General features: G+C 44.6%; 1 protein-coding gene and 1 non-coding gene across 6 annotated transcripts; both read left to right on the top strand.

Annotated features, from left to right (window-relative positions):
• The first annotated feature begins 783 nt into the window (after positions 1-783).
• LOC119303769 (putative pentatricopeptide repeat-containing protein At5g43820) lies at positions 784-6,226 on the top strand. 5 transcript variants are annotated; one of them, XM_037580911.1, is made up of 4 exons: positions 784-2,590; positions 3,698-3,764; positions 4,914-4,968; positions 5,821-6,226. In XM_037580911.1, exon 1 carries the CDS (start codon positions 874-876, stop codon positions 2,473-2,475), a length of 1,602 nt encoding a protein of 533 aa, XP_037436808.1. In that variant the 5' UTR covers positions 784-873; the 3' UTR covers positions 2,476-2,590; positions 3,698-3,764; positions 4,914-4,968; positions 5,821-6,226. The 5 variants fall into 5 exon arrangements, with proteins under 5 accessions (XP_037436808.1, XP_037436809.1, XP_037436810.1 ...); XM_037580912.1 differs by having other exon boundaries at positions 3,698-3,959; XM_037580913.1 differs by having other exon boundaries at positions 3,657-3,764.
• Positions 5,393-5,488, top strand: LOC119304653. The gene has a single exon (XR_005148384.1). It is a non-coding gene; the product is annotated as a small nucleolar RNA snoR1 (small nucleolar RNA).
• Positions 6,227-13,124: the final 6,898 nt, after the last annotated feature.

Below are 13,124 nucleotides of genomic sequence, written 5' to 3'. Positions count from 1 at the left end.
ATGGCTATTGTAGGGGCCACGTCTGAGGTGGCGACCCTTAAGCAATCGCTGCTCGAGGCCAAGAAGAGTGTGGCCGCAGAGCGCACCGAGCGGGAGAGGTATGAGGCTGAGGTTGGCAAGGTGCGGCAAGAGCTTCAGGCTCTCATGGAAAAACATGAGAGTTTGGAGCGTGACTCGAAGGCGCAAGCGTCCGAGCTTGCGGTGGCTATTGAAAATGCCAAATCTGCCAAGGCCGAATCCCAGAAGACCCTCCAGGAGTTGGATGAGGCGAAGAAGATTGCGGCAGGTAAGGCATTCTTTATGCAAAGTATTTTTATAGTGAACTTTTTCAATTTAAATGAAGTCCATGCGTGCTCAATAAATGCTTATACAATGTAAATTTATGTTTCACAACTCAACGAAATGTTGATAGCACTAAAAAAATGTATATTACATTTTAAAATGTTCACGTGATTCAAAAAATGTTCACGCATACTTTCAAATGTTTATACAATGTAATAAAAATGTTCACCTAATTCAAAAATGTATTTTTGTCCATTCATAAAAATGTATGTGATCCTCATATATGAAAAAAATTGTACAGTGTAGAAAAAATGTTCCCACAGCTGAAAAAATTCGTACCATTTAATTAAAATCAACGTGTATTTGAAAAATAAATTTACGCTTATCCAATTGTTTTTCAAAAGTAGGTATCTGAAAAATAAATTTTGCTTCCGAGTTTTTTTCCCGGTTCATCGATCTGGTTCGTCGACTCCTAATCCGATGGCTGTGAGTGGCTAAGTCGAGGCAAGTCGACCTCAGACTTCACTCTAGCAACTTCCGCCGCCGCTGCCGGACACGACCTTGACCTTCCAAACTCCGGTGAGCCTCCAAATGGCCCGCCGCCTTCTCCATCGTAGCCTCAGCTATTCCTCCTCCGCCGCGGACATGGTCGTCTCCTCCATCCGCCTCCTCTCCGCCACTAACCCTAGCAAATCAGCCCCAGCCCCCGCTCCCCTTCAGCCAATTAACCGCAATCTCGATCCAGGAGCAGCTCCTCCCCATCCTCCTCCTACCACCACCCTCCTGTCCCCGGCGGACCGCCTCCGCGGGGTCTTCCTCCAGAAGCCCCCCGGCCGCGCCGCCCTCCACCGAGCCCTCTCCTCCACGGGCATCGACGCCCTCTCCCCCGAGGTTCTCTCCGACGTGGTCGGCCGCGGCAACCTCAGCGGCTCCGCCACCGTCGACCTCCTCGACTGGGCCATCTCCAACGCCAAGCTCCCCTCCTCCGTACACAGCTGCAACATTGTCATCAGGGCTCTGGGCAGGAGGAGGTTTTTCGCCTTTTTCGAGCCTGCCCTGGAGGTAATGCGGAAAAATGGCATCTTTCCAGACCTAACCACGCTGCAGATAATCATGGATACTCTGGTTGCCGCCAGGCAGGTCAACAAGGCCGTCCAACTGCTCGAGAGCGACCAATTTGGGTTAGGAATCGAGCAAACTTGCCACAGAAAGGAGGCATTCTCTGCTCTCATCGAATGCCTCTGCCGAAGGTCACATGTCGGCATTGCCAACTCGCTCGTACACGCCGCCCGTGGACAACCATTCAATCTTGATAAACAAGTGTACAATGACGTGCTTGGCGGTTGGGCGAGGTTTGGGCGGGTTGATAAGCTGGAGCATTTCTGGGCAATGATGATGGAGGATGGTCTAGTGCCGGATGATGTTTCACATTGCCATCTCATTGAGGCATTGGGAAGGGCAGGGCAGGCCGAGGAGGCGCTCAGGGTGTTCGAGAAAATGGTGCAAGAGGGATATGGTCCAACTACGATGGCCTACAATGCACTTGTTTTCAATCTTATCTCAGTGGGCGATTTGGACAGGTCCATGAAGTACTACAAGGATATGGTGGACAATAATTGTCCTCCAAACAGTGACACATACTGTAAGATGATTAGAGCCCATCTGAAAGCACGCAGGGTGGCTGATGCACTTCAAATGTTTGATGAGATGTTGGCTCAAGGTATTCTGCCAGATACAGGGGTAATTACATCATTCATTGAGCCACTTTGCACGTTTGGGCCTCCTCATGCTGCCTTGATGATCTACCAAAAGAGTAGGAAGGCTGGCTGTACGATATCCTTGAAAGTATACAAGCTTCTGCTTGAAAGGCTTGCCAGGTTTGGGAAAAGCGGGACAGTGTTGAACATTTGGGAGGAGATGCAAGAGAGCGGGTATCCATCCGATAAAGAAATTTACGAGTTTATTGTAAATGGGCTTTGCAATGTGGGTAAGGTTGATGCTGCTGTTTCCGTGGTGGAGGAATCACTTAGGAAAGGCTTCTGTCTAGGGAGAGTTGTTTATAGCAAACTGAACGACAGGCTACTGGAGATGGACAAAGTGGAGACTGCATACAATTTGTCAAAGAAAATCAAACATGGGCGCACAATTGCTAATTCACGCAACTATTGTCGTGCTAATGGTTGGCACTTGTGATTTGTGAACATACTTGGTTGGCGCGCAACTATTTGTTATGCTGGTCAAAGCAGTTCCATATGGGTTTAAAAGTACCCTCATTTGCATTCTGCGGAAAATTTGGCAAAGGCAAAACGTAAGTTTGCCATGTACTTATTCTTGACTGGCTATTTCATTCATACCATGCTATCGTTTATATCTTTTTACTGGCTAGTTTTAATGGGGTTATTCTGACAAAATCCTGCCTGATGAGTAGTGGATTAAGTAGCAGAAAGCTACATCAAACAATGAGACAAAGTAATCAAATCGGTAGAATGGAATGGATAGACATGTACTGTTTTCTTGTGTACTTCTGGTGCTCTAGAGAACTACAAACATCAGATTAGACCTGAAGTTTTAGAACTTGGGTTCCTGGGGGAAATGCAGAGAAACTATTACAATAAATCAGTTGGATCTCAAGTATCAGAACTGGGGTCCGTTTAGGAGTCGCTGAGAAATTAGCCTGATGTATCCTCGAATAACTGGACTTCAAGTTACAAAAGAACAGCAATACTTGAAGGTTGAACTGGTAGACCGACCCTGAACTGAACTTGTAATATCTGGTAAACAGCCACATCCTACCTGGAATGGAACATCACATCTGCAAAATTCAGTTTAGTCCCAGTTATCCTGTTGCTGACTGCTTTTGTTCAATTGTTGTGAGTTTTATGTATGGTCTGTATACTTACTTACTTACGAAGCCTTTTATCCCAAACAAGTTGGGGTAGGCTAGATATGAAACCCTTTCACGAGGACTTCCCAGGAGGTCACCCATCCTAGTACTACTCTCGCCCAAATGGGTTTCATACCCAAAAGACTGGCTAGTTTTTACGTTGGCTCGCCAAGCCTATCACAACCCTTAGATATGAAACCCTTTCACGAGGACTTCCTAGGAGGTCACCCATCCTAGTACTATTCTCGCTCAAATGGGTTTCATACCTATGGGACTGGCTAGTTTTTACGTTGGCTCGCCAAGCCTATCACAACCCTCCTCCTTTACCCGGGCTTGGGACCGGCTATGCCTAGAAGACATAGGCGGAGTTTATGTATGGTCTGTATCCATTGATAATATAATCTGTTAGTTGCATATTTTCCGTAGCGTTGTTCTCATTGTATATATTCTTTGCTCTGCTCGGTATAAAATTTTCAGTTCATTTTTGTAGGTTCTGTAACTACCTATGCCTTTTGTCTTCACATGATGTAGGCTGCTGATTACAATGAAGATGCAATCATGGATTCAGGAGATAACTGCCAAGAACTGTTGCTATCAGGTATGAGGACTGATATATCACGTGAGGTCAAAGAAGAGAAGTGCTTATTACACAAGAAGAAAATGAAAAGACAGGACATTTTATTATAGTAATGATGAAATCCGGGGGGCTTGCAACCACGGAATGAAATGAAATCCCATACGATAAATCCTCCTCTGTGGTTTGTTACTTTGTCAGGTGCTATTTTCGAGCAAGGTATCAGCAGATACTGCGCTTGAACACAATTGCTAGCAAAGAGTAAAGAGGATGAAATGTACATTCAGTCACTATTGTTTCCATGTTATTTAAAGCCTCGGGTATATGAAATGAATACTACTCCCACCATCCCACAATATAAGATCATTTTTCAAGCTAACATAGCTTGAAAAGCGATCTTATATTGTGGGACGGAGGGAGTAGTAGTTATCCATCTTAGTTTTGTGCATTTTTGTTAGTTAAAAAATGTGAGTTTTGCAGTTAGTCAACCTGTCTCTGTTATCTTCTGATGATATTTGGCAGCTATGGATAGAAATGCATATTCCAGTTTTGAACTTTTGATAGCTATTAACGTTTACAAGGTAGTTCATTGCTAGCTAAATTCTGGTTAGTAATTGTCTGTGTCCGCCTCCTGCTGGAATTTGGTTGTGTTTGGCTGGGACTGGGACAGGTTTAGTTGCACTGCAACTGTATGTCATATTTGATATGTGTATCCTTTTTTCCCCTGAGGTTTAGCTGTTGAAAATCCCTTCAGATGTTCAATGATGCGCTGGGGAAAAAGGGATGAAGAAAGATGTGTGTGGCTGTCAGAAAGAAGTATTTGCACAAACATATTATAACTTGTGTGTTAATGAAATTTTGGGTTTTCAAATCGGAACCAAAAACTAACCCGTACTTATTATCTTTAGACTTTTTTGGAATTTGCAGAAAAAAATTTAGTGTGTGTGTGTGTTCCGTTTTCACTTTTTGGGGACTTCTGACTTCATAATGAACTTTTCCCCTTTTCCCCTTTTCTGTGGATGTATGTATGCTGCTTAATTCCTGTATGTGTGCATCTTTGTCCTATCAAGATTCTCTGTTTGTTCCTGTAAACAAGTGGTCTTAGTTTGATCTGAATCTGGGTTATTTATATATATTAACAATTTGGCATGTTCCACTTGCTGATCTGTGAAGGTCCTCAACTTCTTGTCGCCTGGGATCATTTGATATTTGGATCCTTCCATCAGAGGTATGCTTCAGTTAGTTTCCACATTTCCAGGTTTTCCTCCATGGATAATATGGAAGTTTAGCCTTTGACTCGTGTGTCTGTGCGTGTGCCATGTAGCTGCATGCTTGACAATGGTTATTTGTGTTAGTGTGGATATTGTCTACATTAGAACGGCTTCTGAGGCCCCACTTGAGTTTTGTTCATTTATCTATGCTCAGATTTGGTTAGTGTGTCATCTTTGACATCAACTTGGAAGGCAAATTATTCATGGATATGATTCAGCATTTAACAATATGTTCTTAACATCTTTATCAAAGACTATACTATGTTTGTGAAATGAACTATTGGATAATTGGATTTCTTGAATGCTTCTTTTACCAATATTGGGCTTTTATTCTTTGCCTGGATATCTTTGAGTTTCTAGTGTTGTTAGTAAGCCGGTGGTGGCCTTGATGAGCATTGCTTACTTCTGACACCTCTTGTATGAGACAGAACTTGCCCTGTTATCCCTTCCATGAGCAGATTAGCAACCCTCTGAGCTCTTGTTTGTCATTGATCTATTGATCCTGTTACCCCTTCCATTTTGTCGTCACGTTGTTCCTGCCCATGTTAAGATGTCCGTAATTTTTGCCAACAGTGGATATGCAGTGATGCACATGTCTCCTTTTTATTGCAGTATAGACTGTGAGATAGAAACATCAACGTTTATGCTGTTTCCTTACCTTCTTTCATGTTTTCATGTGCTACATATTTCTTGCTGCTTGTGAAAGAGATTGCAGAACAAACAAATTGTTTATTTCCCTGAAAGACCTTTCAACTATGGTGTATATTCATATCTGAAAATTGAGGTTCCTTTCCAATTTATATACACAGGAAGAAGGCACATTACGAAGATTAGGCCCCTTTCAGATCTTCTACTTGTACCAGTTTTGTTAGGGTGCTACTGATTTGACGCGAGAGCTAAAGACGACTTGGCGGCACACAAACTTGGAAGTGTCGATGAAATAATCTCTGCTGTTTCGAGATATATTGTTGTCCTCGAGATATTTATGGCTGACCAGTTTATTTAGATTAAGCTATAATGTTACCTGGTGCATTTGATCATTTTGTTTCAGAGACACGTGAGGAAATTTTGCTGAAAATAATCTGCATATACTTTCAAAGCCAAGCCATATGAATTACTTTTGGACCAATTTATTTCTATCAAATTATGTAACCTATGCTTGGCGTATGCGAGACAATTTATTCTGATCAATATATACTATGATGCCTTTTGATATTTCGTTTTGGAAAAAATGTGAGGGAATGTTGCCAGAAAGTTCTGGGCTTGATGGATATGTCCACCAAGTTCTTTGTGGTTGTATGTTACTGTGGAGCCTACCTTCTCTGTGTTCTTGTTGCTCATATAGGGCAGGTTCCCAAACAACAATATGCAGGTAAGTTATGTTGAAAAATCATGACATCATTTGAGTTAAACAGAAAACTAAGTTATGTCCTGAATCCTCTGCAGCAAAATGTTCGCTGCTTGGATCACTAGAACAAATTCTTCATGCTGCTTAAACCCTGAGAAGAAGTTGTTACATTAACCTTTTATAGAGCTCAGCATGCAGGGGTTGATGCTTACATGGTATTTGTATAAGTAATAATTAGGGATGCAGAACGGCGTCCCGCAAAAGCGCCAGCCAGTACAAATTACTGTAATGTGCTCTAATCCAGCTAAAACACTTTTTTCTCGTTTTGAACGGGAAGCGGGGTGGATCGGGCGCCGCCCTGCATCCCTAGGTAATACTTACAGGCATTTGAGCGCAATTTTTTTGTTTGCACAAAAGGTAGCACATCATAACTGTAACTATGGAAACAGCAACAGACAGGCGAAGATGCTGAAAATACAGGGCTTGTACCGCAAAAAGTCATGAGGGCAGCTAAATCACAACCCATGACAAATACATTTTCTGCAGCTCTCATTAGAAGGTCGATAATCTTGCTACCGCATATATTACGGACCAATAGCATAGTCACCTAGTCAGTGACAACTGAAAATAGAAGATCATGAAAGCTTGTCAGTTCATCACAAAGAGGCTGTTAATAGTTAACTTGATTTATGCCTTTATTTGCTTACATTATAGACCTTGTGTTTAGGACCAGTTGAGGAGCTAATTTCATTTGCATTCTCTCCACTAGCTAGGATGGAAACCCCACCGCCAAGCATGTAAATGAAATTGTCCCTAAAAAAATGTAAATGAAATTGTAAATGACTGACGAAGGTTCAGGTAACAATAGAATCTCCTCTTCTTTTTCGAGGGAAAGCAATCATGGCAGCTTTATTGATTCTCAAATATAGTTTCATTACATCTTCTACTACGATGAGAGACAATAAAGTCCGGCCGGGTGATCTCCAGTCGAGATACAAGTCTGGGATCCCTCGACATTGGCAGCTAACAATCGGGCAGGCTACAGTATTATGAAGATGACCTGCATGCAGTCTGAATTGATGATCAGCGACTCTAACTCTCACTGACGGCCGGCATGCTCCTGACGTCGTCCATGGCGACGCGCACGGTTCGGGAGGGATCGTCGCGGGGGAAGTTGCCGTTGTAGATCACATCGAGGAAGCCGTCGTCGTCTGCTGCGTCGGAGACGACGCGGGCGGCGAGCCAGAGCACGAGGCAGTGCCCCGTCGGCAGGATCCCGGCGCGCGTGCGCACCTTCACCGTCATGCCCTTCTTCACCGAGATCGACCAAGAGCGCGGCCGGGCCGGTATGGTTGGCATGTTCTTGATGTACGCTGCTCCGGCGGTGGAGGATAGCTCCGTGGAGGATCGGCAGGGTGACGCTGACTTGTTGGGAACTCCCGAGACCCTTTTGACGGCGGAAACTTTCATCTTGGACGCGGCCGGGATGAGCGCGGATCGGCGAGGTGGGGCAGTGCACCTCTTGGCAATCTGCCCCAGCGGCACAGAGGCGGCGATTTCCTTGGCGACCCCGCTGGCTCCCTTGGCCACGGCGGCAAGCTGCTTCTTGGTGGCCACTCCGGCCGGCGCGTGCTGCAGAATCGATGCAGCAGGCGACATCGCGGCTCCGTCTCGTGGGCGCGGCGTCTGCATGGATGGCGGCTTCGTGGTCGCCGGTCCGGCTGGCTCGTCCGCGGATGACATGTGGATCGACGCGGCAGTGGATGACTTCTTGACGATTCCTCCTTTGGGCGCGGCGGCGAGCTTTCTGCGCCGGTGGAGCTCGCGGCGGATCGCGCACCGCTCCGAGGAAGAGCGCTTCGCCATGAGAGCGGGCATGGCTTGGTGTTTGGTGGTGGCTGCGGAGGAGGAGTCGATCGGCGAGAAGATTGCGATGAGAAGATGGGAGACGCTATGCTATTTATCAAGCGAGCACGATCGAGGCTCGCCGTACGTACGTACGTGTTGGAGTCGGAGCGGGACGGGAAGCGTAGGAACCAAGCAGCGCGCAGGGTGATCGAAGCCGAATTGGCGCGGATTGAAATTTGGATCCGACTGTTTGTAGATTTTGCTCGTTGGCCGGATTAGCTCCCGTGCCCCATGCCGAGATCTGAACCAACTGTCGGGGCCACCCGCTCCCGCCCTCGTCTCTGACGTGCTTCACCACCACCGGCGCCGCGCCCTCTACCCCACCGACAGTGATCCTACAATGGCCGGGTCCTCGAGCCGATTTCTCCGCCATAGTTTCATGGAGTCTGCCATCACATTTCCTTCATCCACATCACCGAAATGGTGCCATGACACTTGCTAAGAAACGAGTCATTAAAGCGACGATATTTACACAAGATGTGTCATTTGGACGAACACAATGTATTCCCGACGGAAGGAGTCCGAGCGCTGCCGTCGGGCGGCCTCCTCCCGGGAGCAGTGGAGCGCAAGGTGGGCGGTCAATTCCTCCTCGGGGCCGCGTGGGATAACCTCAGAGTCAACGGATCTGGAGCTGTGGGACTCCGATCCGCTATCTACCATGTCAAAGAAGGTAGGAGATCGCCGGACGTGAGCTTGTCGGTGGAGGGAGTGGAGTGGTAGCAGTGGCGTAGGCACGATATCTCCACGCCCCAGGCCAGCCTCATTGCCACGGTATGCAATCTAGCTACAGTGAACTACTATAGTTGCAGTACATGAAGGATTTCCTCTCCACACCCAGGGTCACGACCCGGGCAGCCCTAGGCCTAGCTACGCCACTGACCGGAGGGAAGCGGAGTGGAGTGGGATGCAGCTAGGGTTTCGGCCGGAGTGCGGATAGGGTTCATTCTGTGTGGGGTCGGGTGGGTCAGTGTGGGCCGGATCCAACGTAATGGGCACGTCCGGGCGTCCCCATATCCGCCCCAGATTTGTGCTGGATATGGGGAGTGCTGGCCAGTCTGGTCATTTGGGCTGGCTATGGGGAGGCCGGTTGGGTGGCGTTTTTCCGTCCGACCACTGACCGAACAGTCTGTCTGGATGTTTGGGGCGGGTATAGGGGTCCGGTTGTAGATGCTCTAGGACGCTTTGAGATGTTTCAATATGCATGCCATTCGTCACAGTGTGTGCACTGCTTAAAAGGTTATTCAACACACTCGTTCGTCTGATCACCCAAGTATGAATGTTAAGCAAATTGTATATGACATAAATTTATGGGGAAACCATATAAAGCATAGGAATTCAAGAAAAAAGAGAAATTCAAGCCACTTTTGATTTGTACTTCCTTAACTCTTTTGCAATAGCTCAAGATGCTTCAATTATTTCCAAAGTTTTAATATTATTCCCAATTTGCTCTCAACATTCAATGATAGTTTGGTTTCTTATTATTGGATAGAGAAGGTGTTGATGATAGCATACTTGCAAGACTCAAAAGCTTTACCTGAATACAAAAGAACACAGTGGCTACAAGCCTACATTCTTAAGAGTCAGGAAAGTTTTTTTTTGAGCTCGAGTACAGGTGCACCTCTTACCTGGAGCGTCAAACTTTGCATCAATTTTTGTGCGTAAAACTTTTTCTTATTTGTTTCTCCTAATAAAACATTTGTTGAAAGTTTGTAGGTCGACATCACTAAGTACTATCATATGTAGAAAAATGTTTTGAATTTTTTTCGGCGCAACAAAAATATCTAAAATAATAAAGTTTATTATAGATTTTTTATTTGAAACATTTATGTTGCATAAAAAAGCAGGAATTTTCCTTCATGATCGAAGTAGTACATGTGTGACGTTGACATATAAAGTTCCAAAGTCAGATATTTTCTTGTTTGGGAGAAATGAAAAAGACATTTCTATCTAGAAATAGCACAAATGTTGATGTGAAAGTTGATGGACCAGATAAGGGGCGCACCTACACTCGAGCTCAAAAAATCCCAAAGAGTCATACAACTACATTTGGTATTAGTGAGTAGATCTTTCACATGTGGTCATATTTAATGTGTACCTTGTTGTTTATAAGTATTCAAACTCTTACACTTCAAATGAAACTGAAAAAACTAATTGCTATGCGTATTATGGGATGAACATACCAATAGTTTGTCTGAAATACATTTTTACATGGGAAACTCATGGTAGTTGTTGCATTACATTTTTAAGAAACTGAACTCGGATTTCACATGAAGATGTGCATACCCATTAAGTGAACTAGATGATGCCCCGCACGTTGTTGCGGGAATATTTTACAGTATTTTAGTGAGATTTTGGTTATATGAAACATGAATATTGAAATAATAGTTTTTAAAATTATATAAGAATTAAATCTAATACCATAATAGAATGGAATTTTACATGCATGCATGTTTGCATGTTGAAGTAGATTTTTAATATGCATAGTTGCATGTTGAGGTGGGTCTTTCCTATGCAAGTTGAATGATAATATGGCATGCTTGCATGTTGAGAGAAATATGTTAGTGGGGACTAGCTATTTAGATATAGAAGATATGCACCACACTAACAACAAAGAGAGAAGTGCATATTTCAACCCTGAACTTTTGCCCTAATCTAATTTACAACCCCGAACTCCAATACCGTCTAAATTACAACCCCCAACTCTCAAAACCGGCTAGGATTCAACCCTCCCCTTTCTGTTGACCTGTTTTGACCTGGTTGACCTGATCAGTCAACAGGTCCAGTCAGCATGCCACATCAGCCAAAAATGCAAAATTTCCAAGGAAACAATCTGTAAAATCAAAGAAAATCCAGGAAAAGAAATAAGAAATCCAATTTTCGAAAAACGGGGAAAATAAAAAAGAATTTCCAAAAAAACAAAACCTCAAATTCCTAAAAAAAGTATTTCCAGAAGAAAAAAACCCCAAAAAATCATCTTTTCTATTTTCCCTAGTTTTTTTCGTGATTTTTTTTCGGAATTTTTCTTTTTCATATTTTTTTCCTGATCTTGTAGATTTTTATTTACTTTTTCTTGAAATTTTGAAAAAAGAATCTGACGTGGCATGCTGATTGGACCCATTGACTAGTCAAAACTGGTCACCCCAGGTCAAACTGGTCAACAAGGAGGGGAGGGTTGAATCCTGACCGGTTTTGAGACTTGAGGGTTGTAATTTAGACGGTATTGAAGTTCGGGGTTGTAATTAGACTAGGGCGAGAGTTCGGGGTTGAAATATGCACTTCTCTCAACAACAAATATATGCATATTCATTCATGGTTGCAATGTCCTTCATGCCATCAGTTATGCATCTTTTAAATGGTACTCCCTACGTCCAGAATTACTTGTCGCAGAAATGAATAAAAGTGGATGTATTTAGAACTAAAGTACGTCTAGATATATCTATTTCTCTGACAAGTAATTGTAGACGGAGGGAGTATATATGGAGCAGTCTGCACGCTGGCTAGTTATAATTTTTTTCTCTCGTATTTACTCTTTCTTAATTGTGAGAATGCGTGAGTCATAGCTACTACCTCCATCACGGTTTAGAAGACGCGCTTGGAAATTCTCTGGGACCTAGGTAGTTATCTATTGGTTGTGGGATGGGCTAAAAAATAGCATTCACACTACGCATGCATATAGAAATAGTATATCGGAGTACTAATTAGCTACTAGAAATAAATGCAATGTGCCCTAAACCTTGTCTATTGTGGGAACGCACGCAAATTTAATTGTGCCTTCTAAACCGTGACGGAGGAAGTATTCAACAAGTATGCAATGAATGCATGTGGTTGGTGCAGCAATACATATCGGGAAACACATGGCTGTTTGGTTCCTAGCCACACATTGCCACACTTTGCCACACCTAACCTTAGGCAAGTTTGACCAAGTTAGGTAGGTGTTTGGTTCTAGCCACATTTGAGGCAAGGAATTTTTTATGAACAGTGAACCTCACATGTCATAGACACAAAATGGCAAGATTCCCTTAGGCAAGCCAAAGTGTGGCTAACAATTTGAGCAATTCAAGTAAGACAAGTTTGGCAAGTGTGGCAAAAATCATGTGGCAACATATGGCAAAGATAGTCACAATCCAAACAGCCCCAGTACTATCTGTAGTCTGATACGAGACCAACGCCAGACCACACGTAAGCCATTGATTGATGTTTCATCTCACGGCCAAGAAACCACAACAAAATCCTTTCTAACCTCCCGTCTTTCACGGAGGCACCTTCCCATAATCCCTCGCCCCGACCCCGTTACCTTTCTCCAGAATCAATGACCACCGCCGTTCCTCTCACCTTCCTCCGACCCTCCTCTTTGTTGGGATCCACATCCACCGCGCTGCCCATGTACTCTTTGCGAGGCGTCCAGGTTCGATCTCTGACCCGTCCTAATTCTCGATGCGGCACCCCGGACCATTGCGCACGCTGTTCTCCACCGCGTCCCCAGCGAACCCACCTCCCCGTCGTTCTCTAGTGTACTCCTACATCTTCTTCTTGCCAACCCAGGTAGCTACGTACCTTGCCCAGATTACGTTCCTCCATCCCGTATTTACCGAAAAAGGGTTTCCCCCGTTTTGTATTTCAAAGCAACCAATACCGAATATAAAGATCGCTGTGGCGAGCAGCACAACACACCAAAAAAAAAAGAAAGAAGAAACAAATGCCAACCATGACAGCTCGGCAAAGCGCGGATGACCCGCCACCATGGCGCGCGCCGGATACAAACCACCACAGACCGAGGTTCTGAACCGCCGCGTACCAAGCAGCACCTCCAAGGAATGCGACGCCGACGATGCTGCTACCCGGACGAGTCCTAGGGTT

Source organism: Triticum dicoccoides, chromosome 5A, assembly GCF_002162155.2.
Source record: "Triticum dicoccoides isolate Atlit2015 ecotype Zavitan chromosome 5A, WEW_v2.0, whole genome shotgun sequence".
Classification (NCBI taxonomy): domain Eukaryota; kingdom Viridiplantae; phylum Streptophyta; class Magnoliopsida; order Poales; family Poaceae; genus Triticum; species Triticum dicoccoides.
Note: the sequence above shows the minus strand (reverse complement) of the source record. Positions and strands in the feature narration are given on the sequence as shown.

Coding starts and splice junctions, on each gene's coding strand:
- LOC119303769 (XM_037580911.1), top strand. CDS start 874: ATGGCCCGCCGCCTTCTCCATCGTAGCCTCAGCTATTCCTCCTCCGCC.